The following is a 17449-nucleotide window of genomic DNA, read 5'->3' as shown; positions in this document are numbered from 1 at the left end:
TCTTATATGTAAGATGCATTTGAAATAAAATAGGAGCTCTTTGAAAGACGTCGTTGCGTCTTAACAGGTTAATACGTTCTAAGTACAAAAGTACATTCGAGAGAAAAGCGTGGTTGTGGGCGTAAACGCTATGTACCACATATACATGCCACTTGCAAGACTCGTTAATTTTATCGAATTAAAAGCAACATCGTAAATCGTGTTATAATGCTAGACTGAAAAGTAAATTACGATCATATCTACGAAAATGGACGCCGCGTATCAGTTTCCCTTGCTTGATGTTATTTTAACGGGAAATTCGAATCTGTGTTGCCCTGGTTAATTCATGGAATCATGGAAAGTGCATTAACAGTCGTATGCATCGTCATATTATTATGCGATTCTATTTATACATAAACCACATATATCCGTACTGAAATGCAATATGAAATTCGAAATTAATTGGAATCTGATGTATTTCACTGCGATTACTAAATTCGAATTGGAACGTTCATAATGAATTATTTTGAAAGCATGTAGGATATGGGCCAATTTATAGGGCCCCTTTGTATATCCGTTGTAAGGTAACCCAATTTCTCTTGCAATGATGGCTATGAGTGACTATATACAGACTAATAGTTCATAACACTAGCAGTTCATAGAGCAGATGTACAATACAAGAGTAAGTTATCCGTCACCTCGAGGGACTGTTTAATATTTTGCTACACATGCGTAACAAGAAATCGTGAATATAAAAAAACGTGTATTTCGTAGGAGTGAATTTCGCCGTTGAAGATAGTGTCATAAAAAAATTGATAAATATGAATGTCGAAGGCATTTCAAGGTCAGTCGTATCCATCATTTAAAGTTTATATTCTGATAAAATTGCATATCAATGTGCAATACTTTGCTATGCAAGTCTTAACATATGCAAAATTCATCTACCCGATGCAAATGGTTTCTAAAAATTGAGAAATGCAACATGTACTAGATTTCTCAATATCAATTCACGTAGATAACATCGAAATCCATTTTAACAGATATATTTCCCAGATGGGATGGGAGAACATAGCCCTTAAAATACGAAGCATTTCGAACCGAGTCATTCTCAGATGTTCTGTTCGACCAAGCAACTTACGCTTGTGCCGCGAGTCTTTTCATCTTATCGTGCCAATATTTTCATCATAGTGAAAACATGTTCAGTGAAATTATAACAAAAATATTCGTATCATTAATGGTGTTTAATACAGTTTATGCGTATCAAGGAAATTCTTGGTGGAAGGTTGACAATTCGCAAAGACAAGGGTAATACTTGCATAATTGTATATATATATATGTATTTTTTAAAATTTATATTAGTAGTAAATGTTTATGAAACTAGTTTTATATTTCTAATCTCTGTAGACCTAACGTATGCGCCGTAGAAGTAAACGATGACATAAGCTATGCTTATTACACTGAAAGCAAACAGTGGAATCCTCGAAAAATTTGTGGCAAGCCTACGTAAGTATAATTATACTTTTTAGATATGACACATATTTGAATACCTTACTGCTTTCATTCGCTTCGCAGATTCGTAAGATACGAATGCTGCGCAGGATATTATAGAGTTCCTGGATATATTGGATGCACAGGAGGTAATAGATGCAATTGCATATTATCGAGTCTTATATTCGTCTCCAAACTGAATTACATTTTTATTATCCCTTTCAGTAAAACCATTAATAAATCTCATAGAAACAACGCGACGAGTGGGTGCTACGAAATTTGCAAAATTAATCGAAAGTTCGTCCTTTGCGGAAGAAATGATCAGTGGACCACCCTTAACGTTATTCGTACCATCCGATGATGCTTTTGATGTATGTTTAACGAAAATATGTGATGTGTAATCATCTAATATATCATCTAATATGTTTTAATCATTTTCCTTTTCAGCACTACTTAAAAGTAAAAGGTATTCACCAAGAATACGGCGGTAACAGATATGTAAATTTAATCGCGAATCATATAATAGACAGACGCGTATTATCAAATCAATGGCAAGCAAATCTTTTAATTCCATCGCGATTACAAGGAAACGTTTTAAGAATCAACAAATTTTCCAGTGGAGTAAGTAACATGTTGAATCGTAGAAGCTTATATATGCACAATTGTTCAATAAACGCTTCCATCTTCACAGATGGAAACAGTGAATTGTCATCGAATTATTCGCAAGGATCAAGTTGCCACTAATGGAGTTGTGCATGTTATCGACGGAGTTTTGGATCTTGCTTTGGCACAAAATTCGGACATAATCGAGCTCGCTTCTAGGGACGGTAGATTCGAAATATTTACAAAAGCTCTTAAAAATAGCGAGTTAGGAAATAGAATTAGATTCAGTGAAGTACCCTGTACTATTTTTGCACCCACGGATCAAGCTTTTCATCATATTCCTAAAAGACAATTGACCGATATGTTGGAAAATCCGACAGCGTTAAATGGTAATTGAATTGTGCCGAATACATTTATGTAAGTTTTCTCTTCTGTATAATATATTGTTTCGTTTAGCATTAATTGCTCATCATATCGTAACGCATCCTGTATGCGTACCAAATATAATTTCGGAATATCATGCAAGCACGATGCAACGACAAGAACTAAAATTAAATTGCGGTCCGTATGGACCCATCGTAGACAATGCAAATATAAGGAATGAAATGTATCATGGAAAAAATGGATTACTTTACGTTGTTGATCGTGTGTTACTTCCGGATCGAGGTAAATAATTCTTACTTGAATGGCATTTAAGAAGATCTTCTAAGAATCTTTCATTGCGAATATAACATATTGCAGCTAAAACTATCTTGGATGTGATCAAGGAGGAAGGATTATTTAAATTTTTAGAAATAATTAAAACAGCTGAATTGGAAGAAAGTTTGAGACATTTGAAACACTTCACAATGTTTGCTCCCTCTGAGACAGCAATGTATTGTATGTATATTCGATCTTTATTCTTGACAAAACTAGACAAACGTATTTTGTTTCTTAATATAAGATGCTCTTTTATAGCTTTATCAAATCAGAAACTTGTAGAATTGCAAAGAAATCAAAAGAGTGCTCGGAACTTTGTTCTTAATCATATAGTTACGGGAACGTATTTCACCGATGAAATTAGTAGCAATCAAGTAAGTTAAGTGTAAAATTGAATATTTCAATATATTCCTCAATAACTTTTAAAGATTATAATTCATTATAGATCGCTAGAACGCTTGAAATAGGAGTTCCATTACGCTTCCAAGTTTATCGTGGTAATTTTGGAATAGAAAACGCATTAATTATGAAAGCTGATAGAGAATGCAGCAATGGCGTTTTACACATTATAAGTCACATTTTACATCCAGCAGAAGAATCTTTAGATTATATTTTGAGAAAAGAAGGCAATTTCAGGTAATTCTTTTCCTGTACACGAAAATTCCAAGACTCTGAGAAATATAAATGGAAAATTGTTACAGTATTTGGTTAGACGCTATGGAAAGAATTAAAGGCATTCAACCACAAATGTATGACCAATTTAAGCGCGCGAATTCTTCGTGTACATATTTCGTTCCTTCGGATAAAGCATTTAAACAGTTAGGAAATGCCAAACTTCAAAAATTATTAGAAGACAGAAACTATCTAACAAAGGTAATACTATTTTTATGAACAAATTGATTGATTCAATTAAAAATGTTTTTCGTTGTTCACTTTCAGACACTACAAAATCATATCGTGGATAATATGTTACTTGCTGAAAGCTTCATGCCAGATTTACAGTATACCGTCAGAACTAAAGGAAACCCGATAAATATTATGAGAAAAAATAACAGAATTTTGGTAAGGACATAGTTTTTTAGTGATTTAATAAAAATAATAAAATGATAAAATAATAAAAATAATAAAAAAATAAAAATAATAAAAATAATAAAATGCCTTGCAAAATATAATTTTTCCTTCCAGGTAAATGATGCCACTCTTGTAAAGAGCAACATTTTGAATAAAGCTGGAGTTGCACACGAGATAAACTCAGTATTACTACCTGATCAATGTCCTAATGGTCATAGAAGAATACATGATGGACCATTTGTAAGAAAAGCTTGTCTTTACGATAAATAATTAAACCTATCTATATTACTGACTCACGTCACTTATAATTACGATACTATATGTTTACCTACATATGTGTATGTATATAAAGTTCACAAAGTATGTAGTAAGTTATGCACTTATGTACTGCATTATGTATTCGTTTGGAACAATAAATATTGAAATTTAAATGATTTCTCGATTATTTAATCGTTTTTTCGTTAACTGTGTTCAAAAGGCATCGTTCCTTTTGGTTATATTTATAGAGTTGGCTACACTTGTAACACGTATAAATATTTCTTGTAACACATACTCTACTAAATATCTGCCGGCGTATATTATTAGATTGATATTATTATGTTTGTACTTGTATGGCATTATGGCTCCTGATTCAAAAGAAGAACGGTATTTCTATTTTAATACCTTAGCCATTTTATTAAAAGCAGTCCAAAATGAACGTACGACAATAGATCTTCGAAATGAAGCATCAGTTTATGGAATTGTAGAGCACACAGATGCGTGAGTAATTTTCCGTTACATGTTATCATTATTGACCTAGGACTATTTAAATTTTTTGCTTTTTTGCAGTTACATGAATATCGTAATGAGAGATTGCATCTTCACAGACCCTAGGGGAGACTCGTACAGTTACGACATGTTCTTTGTGCAAGCAAGAAATATCCGGTTCGTTCATATTCCACCAAAAGTAAGTAATTTTAAAATATAAGTCCTACTGTAACATTTTAGTTTAATTGTAGTACATGATATTTAATATTTGATAATGATATTGTAAATGAATACGAGTCAACTTTATTTTATTGCAATTGTCGAATGTATATTGTACGTTGTACATTATTTAAAATATGCTCTGTTAAATTCATTAAACTTGTTATTGTATGAAAGTTTTACATAAAATGTCTTACGGGATGAGTATTACAAAAAAATAGGTATCACTTTGTTGTTGCGTTTATGTATATTATTATTGCGTTGTCTAGGTACTTTTGAAGTTATAGGTTGCTTGTATATCAGATAACGGAAAGTTAAAGTATAAATTTAGAATGATTTTATCTTTGTGTAAACATTGTTTCTTTACTAATAAAAATGGATATGTGTCGTGTATGTTGTATGTGTTAAGTGCTTTAGTTGTATATGAACATATACATACAAACAAATAAGAGAAATGATAAAATCTTGGCATCTGCTTTACAAATCATTAGCATCTTATTCACAAGTGCAAAGTATTTTGTGGTATAACACTGGTGACAAATTAAAATTTTTCACACATTTTCGGGCTCATATAAATTTGAAATATTATTCTACAACAGCCTCAATTAGTCCATCAACACAAGTCAACATGAGTGCATTTAAGTTCCTTGATTATGACTGTATTGGATTTGATTTAGACAATACACTTTTGCGTTATAATGTGACAAACATAGTACACTTGACATATGAAACTTTAGCCAATTATTTAGTTACAGAAAAGGGGTACAACTCCAAATATTTGTTAAAGCCATTAGAAGATAAAGATTTAGATTTTATGCAAAAAGGATTATTCTTAGATTTTGAAAGAGGAAATATACTTAGAATAAATGCTGACGGTATAATTCAAAGAGCATGCCATGGAAGTAATCTATTAAGTACTGAAGAAATCAAAAAGATATACCCTGGGCAGAGATGGGAGACTACAGATGCTTTTTGTAATGACATGTTATCCACATGGAACGGTCCTTTATCAATGAAAATGAGAAGTTTGTTAGATTATTTTGATGTTTCTTCGTCTCTAATTTTTGCAAGATTGATAGATACACTTGATGAAGAACAAGGAGGACCTTTGAATGCATATAATGTTTGGCCTAATATGTTGGATGGATTGATTGAAATGTATAACAGAGATCATCTTAAAATGAACAGAGGGTACTTTTTTCCTAGCCTCAGAGAGAATCCTCATAAATATATGCATAAATGTACTGCAAGAACTATAACATGGCTTCAAGAATTAAAAAGACATCGTATTACTTTCCTTATCACTGGATCAAATGTTGATTTTGTTGATTTTAATGCTACTTATGCTCTTGGAGAAGATTGGAAATCTCTATTTGATATTGTAATTTGTTATGCAAAGAAACCTGCTTTTTTCATTGAAAAACGTCCTTTTCTTGATATTGTAAATAATGAAGAAGGTAATAATATCATAGAAAGTAAAGATTTAAAACGAGGTGGTATATATAGTCAAGGTAATTGGGAAGGACTTACTGAATTCCTTAAAAATGTATCTGGAAAACAAAATCCTCGTTATGTATATATTGGTGATAATCTTTTGCAAGATATCTATGTACCAAATTCATATGTACAATGTGATACAGTAGCTGTAATTGAGGAACAAATGTCTGAGGGAATGGTTTATCAAAACTTATCACATCCCCATGAAAAAGTATTAAATTCAACATTTTGGGGCTCTTATTTTTGTTTGAAAGATCCTAACATTAATATGGACTCATTATGGGGACATGTTATAAAAAAATACTCAAAACTTTGCATACCTGATATAGATTTAATAGCTCAACAGCCATTAGAAGAATCTTACTTATGTTTTTATAAAGATGGAAAGAAATATGATGGATATTATCCTGCAGTACCGTTTAGTATATCTACGTTTTAAATTCATAAATTTATCCCCAATTTATTATCCCCCAAACAGAAGTTTTGTAGTTTTATGTTAACTTGCGTGCTATAACATATTAGTACCATATTTATAATATATTCTTAATTCAAGATACGTATTATACCAGCTATCAAGGAACAATTGCAACATTTGCTAGTGCATACAAGGGATGTAGCACGTACTAAACGTACATTTAAATCAAAACATACTGAACAAAAACACCGAGAGGGGCTAGCAGCAGTGGAGAAAATTTTAGAAGATAGAAAAAAGGCAGAGCAGAGATTGAACAAAAATAAAACTAATTAATAACAAATTAATAATTTTATATTTTTATTAACAATTACATTTTCCATTTACGAAAATAACTTCTATATAAACCTATATTGCATAATATAGTGTACAAATTTAGCATAAAAATGATTGTTTTGTACAAATTGTAAGTACAGTTGCCAATAACTGATATATAAGTAAATATAGACAAAGTAAATCTATTTAATTATATTAGTCAACACCTTATTATAATGATACAAAATAAATAGTATTATAAAAGCATGTTCTCAACTTCCTATTATGGCCTTGTATATTTTTTAGAATAATATTAATTAATATTTGTTGTAATAATATATAAACTTTTAATGATTTAATAAATGTGTAATAAAAGAAATATTTCATCATAATAATCCAAGAAGATAATAAAAATATTATGTGACACACCCACATAGTATTTTGTTGCAAAATAATAATGCACAAGTATTAATGAAATGTAATACCTATTTGGATAAAGTATTTGTTATTTTCTTTGAACAGCGATTGCTATTCCCATTCCTCCACCAATACATAAGGCTGCAACACCTTTGTTTCCACCAATTCTTTCTAAGGAATGCAATAGAGTTACTAATACTCTAGCACCTGTAATAGAACATAGATTAACAAGAATACTACAAGTATATAATATTTTCGATTATTATGATTTTGCTGTCATACCAGATGCACCAATAGGATGCCCTAAAGCAATAGCTCCACCGTTTATATTAACTTTGTTTGGATTTAAACCAAGAGTTTTTACACAAGCGATAGCTTGCGCTGCAAAAGCTTCATTTAATTCATATAAATCTACTTCTTCTTTTGTCCACTTTGCTTTTTGTAACTAAAATATTCATCTCTTTCATTACATGAATTTACATATCGTAACTAAACTTTATTTACTAACCACTAACTCAACTGCTGGCACAGGACCTATGCCCATAATTCTTGGTTCCACTCCAACTTCAGCTACTGCAACAATTTTAGCTAATGGGGAAAGTCCTTTTTGTATAGCAGTATCCGCAGACATAAGAACTACTGCTGCTGCTCCATCATTGATGCCAGAAGCATTACCAGCTGTAACTGTACCTTTAGCCTGACAATGTATAATTATTATATAACGAAGTATTTCAATTTACGAAAAAAAATATGTAATTAGTCATACTTCCAGAAATGCAGGTTTTAATTTTTGAAGACTTTCTACAGTTGTTCCAAACTTAGGGTATTCATCTTTATCCACAATAATAGGTTCTTTTCTAGTAGGTACAGTTATAGGAATGATTTCCTTGGAAAAATAGCCTGCAGTAATTGCAGCTTCTACCTTCTGTTGAGATTTAGCTGCATACTCATCCTGTTCTTTTCTACTTACAGTGTAGTCTTTAGAAATATTTTCAGCTGTACATATATATATTCACAAAATTATACAATCGTAATACAATAATTTTTATATGATAGAGATGTATCAATTACAATCTATACCTGTTACTCCCATGTGAATTCCATGAAATGCATCTATCAAGCCATCGATTAATAAAGTGTCTATTAAATTACAATCTCCAAGTTTTACACCTTTTCTAAGGTATAATGCATGGCAAGATTGACTCATACTTTCTTGACCACCAGCTACAACTATTTGATTCTCTCCAGCTTTTATAGATAAGTAACCATTCAAGATTGCTCTGAAAACGTGTTTTTTTGTAAAATTTATTCAGAAGATATTGCAATTGGACATATTGCAACATATGGAATAAGTTAAAAATTATAAGAACTTCATTAAAATACTACTTTTAGTATGACAACATTATATAAAGTAATGATATGCATGATGTAACGTGACTAAGAGAAGATCAAGATTTTTTAAAAAAATTGTGGTCATGAAGTAATAATATGCATGATATTGTACAACTAAATAAGATTTGAATTGCAAAACTGTATTTACTTTAAACCTGAACCACATAGCATATTAATTAGGTAAGCAGGTACAGATATAGGAAGACCAGCTTTCATTGCTGCTTGTCTTGCTGGATTTTGTCCTTGACCTGCAGTCAATACCTGTACAATGAAGTCTTACGTATATTTTAAAATAATTAATTTTATTATGTTTATGTTCAGCTATTAATATATCAAAAAGAATTATATATACATTATCTTATATATTATCACAGGTTTTTTTGTAGATTTAGGAATTAGTATTTGATTAATGTTTGACAAAAAATACTTACATACTGAATAATTTAAAATAATTAATGCATATAAACATCGAAGTTAATTATTAATATAGATTACCTGTCCTAGTATTACTTCAGAAACATCCACAGGTTTAATATGAGCTCTTTCAAGACTCTCTTTAATAACTATACTTCCTAGATCTGATGCTTTCAATGATGATAAAGAACCACAGAACGACCCTAAAAATGATGAAGTATTTTATAAAATAATAAGAAGATCTATATTAATCTATATTGTCTAATCTATTATCTAATTTATATTAATCTAATTGATTAAAGTTCTAATGATTTTATGTTATATGGTAGAGGCAATAAGAATAAAATACAGAAATAAAAGCAATATAAAAGTAGTGATATAGGGATGAAAATAAGCAGAATATGGAAATTAGCAATATCATAATAATATGCTTATGATTTATATACAACTTTTGCATTTTAGATCAATATCATTTAAGAAAAATGATATGAATAATTTTGTCACGAATGTGCAGATGTATGATGTATTTTTAAATGAAAAGATATCTAATTTGTTAGAACATAACTAAAATAGCAAGAAAACAGTAAATGATGTGCTTTTTTAATAAAACACGCTTTTATTACGTATAACAAAAATTATTGCGAATTGAAAATTTTAGTGTATAATGACATTTAAACTGAGTTATTAGTATAATATAGAATAAATGTTATTATTTTCAACCGTTATATCATTCAAACTTGTAAGGAATAAATTTATACCTATAGGTGTTCTGACCGCCGATATTATTACAACGTCGCTATTGCTCATGTTGAAAACTTATTAAAAAATACGTGTAAACCTGCGAAGAACTGAACGAAGACTACCGCCACGATCCAGTATAACGGAAATAAGTTAGAAGAAGTATTATATAGTAATATATGCCAGTAACGGCTTATTGAAAGTGTGTCAATCGAAATGTAGGCACATTTTTAGGTAGATAGTTCCGCGTCTCGATGAATGGTTTTTGATACTTTTAAATCAATATGACGATGAAAATTAGTATTACTGCAATCAAGTTGCAATCAATTATCAGATTAATTATTTTATTATGTTTTACTTCGCTATTTGAACCAGCACTTTATTTGATCTATATCCGAACCTCTACTGCCTTAGATGTGATACGTTCCTGACCAACGTCATCGGCTGACTGACTTCTAATTCGGCGTACAGGTGGCGCTGAACCACCAATCGCGGTGTCGTGGTGGTGCTCGTTTGTTTTTACCCAGCGTGCATTGTGAATAGTGACTGGTGCTAAGATGGCCGACAACAAGGAGGAGATTTCGGAGCTCGTCGAAAAGCGAGGTATTTATTACAGTTGCACGATTTATTTTTTGTGATCACCGTTTAGAATAAAAGCTCGATACACGGCGAACGTGTCGGTGATCTCGGACAGACGATATGATCCGTAGTTGCGATAAAAATCACGCCATCTGCACGCACGGTGTTCAGGAGGAATGATCGCGAAAATCGACGTGAATATACTAACGAATCGGGCCTGTTTCCCGTGTCTCTCACGATATTCACGTTATTCACGGATAGTTAACCTAGGTTACGTTGACAGGAACGTGTGTGTCAACGCGACGTCACGTTCAACCGGAGCCAAACATGCCACTTTTTGACAGGCTACGTGCACATTCGGTTGCACGATACCCTTTGTACAGTGTTCAGTACGTGCGAGCAGACAGAATACCGTGCTCGTTCTCGTGTGTCCGCCTAAGCGCTATGCTTGTTACTCATTAAGGTCATACGCCGACGGCCTTGCAATTCGCACCGTCGTTGAAGTAATCTCACTCGAGATTACCGTTATCTCTTACCGCGAATTTATTGCCGGTTGATTCGTCTATAACACCTACCGATTCTCTAGCGTGCGCGTGTTGTCCATGGGTTAGGTTTTCAATCTCGGTATTTGGGAACATCAGCAACGGGAAGCGAACGTTCCAATGGTTTCGAAGGCGCAACGTGGTTAGATCGTAATCGTCTAGCAATAAATGCACGATGTCACTATAAATTTTTCTTTGACAGAAATATCTCTATGATCGATTGCCGTTACGTGACACTTGATGTATCGCCGACGTTTACATACTGTTTGATTTGCACATTTTCTTGTTTCCAACTTTGATAAGAGTACGATAATTACGCGCACATTGAGATAGTTCTTAGCTTTGTTTTGATATCGGGGAAAATTACTGTGTATAGTAACACGTGGTGTATCTTTCGACAATTTAGCAATCTACTACTCTATATAGAGCAATAACCGTTTTATTCTTAATCTTCGTTTCTTCGGTCTAGTGTATGTTTATCAGACTAGTGCGTGTTTAATATTGTCATTTGTGAATGTATGTATATGTAAATTAGCGAACCAGTCGTTTGCTCGATACGTGATTATTGTTTATCGGCATTCCATTGGCTTCCACCGTATATCGATCGTTGTTTCTCTATTCTTCAATGGGTAATTCTTTCTTTTTTTCGTGGGAACGATACTTTTAAACATAAATCGTATACGGATCATAGAGTAGAACGATCAACCGGCGCGATTAGCCTCGCACAGTGATCAATCGTGATTTCTGCTCGTCTCTGCTACATAATGCGATTAACTGTTACATGCGTCGCGGTATTATGCGGCTAGTCCTGCACCCGTGTGCCTCGGTGCTCGTCGAACCAGTTCCCATGCGTCTTTATTAGAATTTTCTTCTGGACGTCTCTCCTCGGTTGTGCTTTTAATATGGATCAGTTCTAGCGTACATGTTGGCGAAGACCAAGGATATCGGCGAACAATTAATTTCGGCGTAAATTCTAAGATGTGGCGCTCCCAGACCTCGCGTGACTCTGTTCCTCCGTTCCTCCGTTCCTCGCAATATTTTTCCGTTTAATATCCGCTAAATCCATTCGGCTACTTCTTTGTCGTTGTTCGTTCCACTGATATTCCAGAAATATCGCGATGATAACGATCTTATGCAGACTAACGGATCAATATTCTCGCTAAGTATTTTACTCGTGTGCCGTTTCAATTTTCCTAGCGAGTCACGCGTGCTCTGGTTATGTATTTACTGTTGATTTTTTGAAATATGTATTATATGCTTGATGCCATTATTCTTTTGTATTTTTTAAGGTTCTTAACGAGGCCATGTATAATGCAATATTCAAATCGAGATATACTGACAGTTAATCTTAGAGCTTGGAAAGAAAATATTTGAATTCAAATTAAGATTCTATTTGTATATGAAATAATTTTAATTATCCGCTTTACACGTATCTTTATGAAATCTAAAACCCTATCGTTGGATCGTATCGGTCAGCTGACGTTAGATACGTACATAGTCTTGGTGGGAATTTTAACGGGTGTTGTTTATTCAATGCTAGTTTACGAATGCACATGTTTCCGGTTTTATTGGAAACCGAACGTTAGTTACTGTAATAACGTAGGTTTTCCAAATTGTTCTCGGTGTTCATCTGCACGTGATACCAGGTATTCATTTGTGTTCGTATATTGCGTAGGAAGGTCTACGAACCGCGAGCGAATAGTTCGAAAATAAGGTCGTCGGGTTTATGAGTCGGTAGCGTTCTCAATTTTACTAATAGCCTGGTTAATAATCGCCACGTAAATTATCTTTTTCCGGCTCGGAGGAAGATATTAGAATATTTAACTTTATCCATTTTAAAATTTGTCGTGACACAAATATCTTAGTTTTTTAAATCGGAGACTACAGGAGAAGTTCTTATTTTTCATAGGGAACTTTTAAAATTCAGTATATTGTACATTATGTTACCAAAATTGTAACTCTTCAGAATTTTAAAAATGTATCTCACCATAATGTTAATCAGCTATTTTTAAAATATAGTTAACAGCTTGTTTCCATCTCCAATTATGCCGTATTAAAATCTCTACATAGCGTTATTAAGATCAGGAAATGAACAAAAATGTACTCATCGATGTATCCTTTCTTGTAATATTCAATTCATCCACGACCTGCAATAACCTAATCGAGGGAATAGTTAATTAGCGAATAGACCGTCTAAGTTTAAATCACGGTCCAGCGATCTGATTGGTCAAATTTGTTCTTCCTAATTAGCGGTAACGAATGCAGAATTATACACAATTAAATCATAATCCGAAATTACCATCCGACCCCGTTAGCGGTTGCATGAATGTCAGGAGTATTATGTGAGGCACGAGTACTCGTATTATAATATGAACGTGACTTTCCACGCGGTGATGCGGCGTCAATAAACGAAGCCTCGATAGATATTCTTCGCTGATCTGCTCTATTTGCCGTCCCATCCGTGCGCATGGTACGTGCTGGCAATAGCAAAAACAACGCGATATCGAGCGTCTTTTATATTTTCTATTAATATTTGCCTCTATACACATACACATTTAGTACAGTTCGAATGCAAGTCGAATACGCACAGACAGCCTTTGAAATGTCAGCAGATCTCTACGCATTCGTTTCCTCATTTTCCTGTGTCTTTCGATATTTTCTCTAACATAAATAAGCTATGAGCCGGTCACAGGATGCAACAGATGACGGAGGATACTCAAGTAGGTTGCATTTATTTATTCGTGGTGGCGTAGAACCGCGTTCGGTAACGGTACATCATTGTTTTGGCGTGGTCAGAAGCCGCGTTTTCAACGTCAAGCCACGATGTAGTAACCGCTGAAATAACTTTTCTCCCTATTTCAATCCCGTTCTCGGTTCCGTTCAGTTTTTTTTTTAACCCTCCGATTCGTACACATCGTACGCATCCTTAAACGAGCAAATTATCGACTTTCGAGGGCTCGACAGCGTGCGTGCTGCAAATGATGCTCCTCGTCTCGTTCCACTTTAGTGGTTCGAATGGTTGGTACGCGCGAAAGTACGCGCCAGTTACTGTTAAGCAGAATCGCTGATAATCTGTCCTTTCGTTCTGACATGTAAATAGACGCTATTCATTCAGGCTCATTGACGAGCCTTATCTTTGTTCCACCTATGTATTTTCTTCCTTTGATACGCAAGATCAATGTTTTGTTTGAATTTCATGGTTAATTTCGTGACATTCACCGTCTTAGCGTAGATATCGTGTAATATTTAGGACGAACGGGGAACGAAGAGCGCGCGGTGTCCTTGTGTCGTGTAAAGTTTCGATGGTTTGCCACGGCCACGTGGGGGATGGTATAAACAGGAAACGATGCAGAACGTTTTAAATTAGTCGGCATTTGTCCGACACTGAATCGGTAAAGGAAGGGGAGGCTCTAGCTCTGACCGTTTAATAAATCGTCCCATTCTATTGATAAGTACCTAGTCCGGGGAGACGTGGCGCAGTTCCACGCGCGTTCTTCGTGCTTTAGTAGAATCAATATCGTGCCCTCTCTTCGTTGTCCTGTGCGAATGCGATCTCTACGACTTTGTTCTATAACTTACTTTGCCGCGTTCGATCTTCGACGATACCTTCGGGTTTTCCAACGAATACACCGTATGTTATAGTCCTTAGACACACAAGGTATTATTGCACTGATCTAAATCAGCGCTTCGTTCTAGCTGCTCCATACGAGATGACCATACTAATTACGAGTGTAACGCTGCGCTATGTAATATGCACTAATTATTTTAACACCGTTACGTAATCGTTGACCGAACACCGTTTTCGATCAGCATTTCCTGCCTTGCTCTAGACGTTTCTCTGAAGATCTCTCGGTATGGCGAGAGAAAAAAGCGAAACTCGCGAGATAATCACGGTAGTAATTAAGACTGTAATTGTAAGCGTCGATAACGAGTAATAACGAATTCGATTTTTTACGCATCGTTTCGTCATTCTGCCTTATGTTTTAACGTCGCAATCTTTGCTCACGGTTGCGTCGTTATATTAGTCTACGCTAAGTTATGCTAAGTTAATAATTCGCTTTGTATTATAATATTATAGTATTATAATATTTTACTATTTGATAGATACTTCGTGCATTTTTCGTACCTCTAACTTGTTTGTTTCGTGCAATGGACACGTACTTTAGTATCGTCGCGACAAATTCATCCACCACAATGTATACCTCTTTTGTTTCGACGTCGAATCTCGTCGGAGAGTTGCTTCGTCACCGAACGATTTTTATGGAGAAGAACCAATACGTCCTCGTTTACATATAGATAGCTTACCTTTCGAGCAAATGATCTTCTCGATAGTCTTGAGCTTCGTTAATTTAGCAAAATTTACTCTCGCGTTTGCCTTCTACTTAAATGTTTTCGAAATTAATTGGACGTTCTCGAAATAAATTGTCAAGAACGTTTTCACAAGTCGTGTCACGATCCTTCTGTACGTAAGTAAACAGAATACACTACGCTCTTTTCAAATATATGTAGTATTTTGCGGTAAACATAAACACTAAGTTATTCCATAAATTCTTCGCCGCTCTTATGTTTATAAACATGAGTAGTGTTTAGCAACGCTACAAACCGTACTTCTACTGTAAAACTTACATACAGAGTTCCATAATAATAGACCTGGTATAATCAGATAACTGTTAATAACTTATTAATCCATTATTTATTTATATTGACAATTATTTGTAATCTGTGGTTTAATAGACTCAATCGAGGCGCTGCTTACGTAAGTTGATTTTTTTTATCTCGCCTATCATACCAGTTCTTCGAGTATCATCGCGACCGTGGTAAAAATTCAACGTCACGATTCGCTCGATGTGTTCGCGATCGAAGTGTATTCGATATCAATGTGTCTAGCCAGATAAGATGATTATCGATGTCATTTCTACAGAAAGTAGAAAGAACCGCTGACTTCGGTGCATAGAAGAACGAGCAAATTGGCTGTTCGTACGATTTATTACGGCTTAAATTGGCGCATGCGTCACACAGTGTACGTGACTAACCGGAACTTTCCTTCCACGGTAACGCACGTGGATCATGCGGTATGCAGCGTGGATGCGATCTCTTGATGGCCAGGCCCCACGAGAAATCGTCGGAGAAAAGTTCGATGTCTCTCGAGAAACCCATATACTCCACGTTTTCACGTGTTGCGTCTGTTCAACTCGGACTTAATTTTGACGATTTCTGTGTCATCGGCCCACTGTATTCGTTCGTTACTCCTTGGAACGAAATTGTATGATCGCAGAACCGCGGACAGATTTCGCACTCGTTAAATATAAAATAGGAACTATACATATAACGATAAGATGGAGATAATAACAATTTAACTCTATAATGACTGTCGTTTAATTACTGCCCACTTAGGGATTAAAATATGCAGAATTAAATAGGAACTTGTACAAATTTCGTAGCTTCGATGGAAGTTTTGATACGAGTATCTTTTTAACTAGTTAACTCCGTTCGACGTGTATACTCGTCGTGTAAAAAGAAAAAAATTAGCATTTAGTATAAAAACTCAAAGTGTGCTTAAATAAAAAGGTTTGATTATTTGATTATCCTCTTTGGTATATCGGTTATGCTCGGTTATAATGTACTGCTTTTTGTAAATTGAGTTGATTATTTTCCCCAATGCATCGGCTATTTCTCAAATTGTTTTGTGTACTTTATAATTTTTTGGCAATTTTTAAGTTTTTAATAACAATACATTTTTCCAATAATGATTCGTTAATATTTTATCCAATAAAAATGTAATCATTCCTCTTTTTGCTTTACTTTTTTGTTAAATTTTATGATAGGAGCATTTACTCTGCGGTCGACGTGTATACTCGTCATTGCTTGATTTTATTTGCGCACCCCGTAAGGGAGTTTTCAAACTGAACTTCGCAGTTAATACAATAGGTTAAATCGAAAAAAGAAAAAAATATATACATTTAATGTTTTATATTCGTTGAAAAGCAACGAAAATGTATAGAATTGTGTAATAATTTTGAGAAAATAATAATCAGATTAACACGACCAGGATCTCTTAAGCTTTGGTTCTCTCTCAACTCTTCAACGATTTTGTTTCTCAATCATATGTGCTCTTGGAGACCTCACACGTACAGCATATATTCTTGCCATGCGCAGCCAAATTTCCACCATGGGCCCTAGTCTATTCGTGTTTTCTCTGAATCGTGTCGCTCTTGCTATCACTATTCTGGCAGAAACGTCCTCTCTATTCTCAATCATTCGTCATCCACGCGAATTCTTACTTGATGATCTTGAAGCGAAAGGTTCGTAAAAGTTTGTCTTATCATTGCAATATGTA

At 34.2% G+C, this 17449-nt stretch overlaps 4 protein-coding genes across 6 annotated transcripts in view; 3 read left to right on the top strand and 1 right to left on the bottom strand.

Moving 5' to 3' along the window:
• Window positions 1-671: 671 nt before the first annotated feature.
• Window positions 672-4132, top strand: LOC117206841 (transforming growth factor-beta-induced protein ig-h3-like). Its single transcript, XM_033446560.1, has 14 exons — window positions 672-823; window positions 1020-1284; window positions 1384-1482; window positions 1552-1616; window positions 1693-1838; window positions 1915-2088; window positions 2159-2459; window positions 2527-2736; window positions 2812-2949; window positions 3028-3143; window positions 3215-3405; window positions 3471-3642; window positions 3709-3831; window positions 3955-4132. The coding sequence occupies exons 2-14, from the start codon at window positions 1175-1177 to the stop codon at window positions 4108-4110; spliced, it is 2001 nt and encodes a 666-aa protein (XP_033302451.1). The 5' UTR covers window positions 672-823; window positions 1020-1174; the 3' UTR covers window positions 4111-4132.
• A 116-nt stretch (window positions 4133-4248) lies between these two features.
• Window positions 4249-7294, top strand: LOC117206844 (5'-nucleotidase domain-containing protein 1). The gene is made up of 2 exons (XM_033446564.1): window positions 4249-4599; window positions 4669-7294. Exon 2 carries the CDS (start codon window positions 5261-5263, stop codon window positions 6740-6742), a length of 1482 nt encoding a protein of 493 aa, XP_033302455.1. The 5' UTR covers window positions 4249-4599; window positions 4669-5260; the 3' UTR covers window positions 6743-7294.
• On the bottom strand, window positions 7230-10147 carry LOC117206845 (acetyl-CoA acetyltransferase, cytosolic). The gene is made up of 8 exons (XM_033446565.1): window positions 10012-10147; window positions 9335-9456; window positions 8988-9100; window positions 8528-8727; window positions 8214-8443; window positions 7956-8144; window positions 7730-7892; window positions 7230-7654 (listed from the first exon to the last, which is right to left on the bottom strand). Exons 1-8 carry the CDS (start codon window positions 10058-10060, stop codon window positions 7536-7538), a joined length of 1185 nt encoding a protein of 394 aa, XP_033302456.1. The 5' UTR covers window positions 10061-10147; the 3' UTR covers window positions 7230-7535.
• A 299-nt stretch (window positions 10148-10446) lies between these two features.
• LOC117206837 (MAP7 domain-containing protein 1-like) overlaps window positions 10447-17449 on the top strand; it is a 207777-nt gene continuing 200774 nt past the window's right edge. The window contains exon 1 of one of the 3 annotated variants that reach the window (XM_033446542.1): window positions 10447-10594. In XM_033446542.1, the coding sequence (XP_033302433.1) occupies window positions 10549-10594 (46 nt within the window). In that variant the 5' untranslated portion in view covers window positions 10447-10548. The remainder of the gene's footprint in view (window positions 10595-17449) is intronic. The other 2 variants (XM_033446547.1, XM_033446553.1) reach the window with 2 other exon arrangements.

This window comes from Bombus bifarius, unplaced genomic scaffold (genome assembly GCF_011952205.1).
Source record: "Bombus bifarius isolate JDL3187 unplaced genomic scaffold, Bbif_JDL3187 scf7180000008008, whole genome shotgun sequence".
Lineage (NCBI taxonomy): Eukaryota > Metazoa > Arthropoda > Insecta > Hymenoptera > Apidae > Bombus > Bombus bifarius.
The sequence above is the reverse complement of the archived record's forward strand: the minus strand, read 5'-3'. Positions and strand labels throughout refer to the sequence as shown.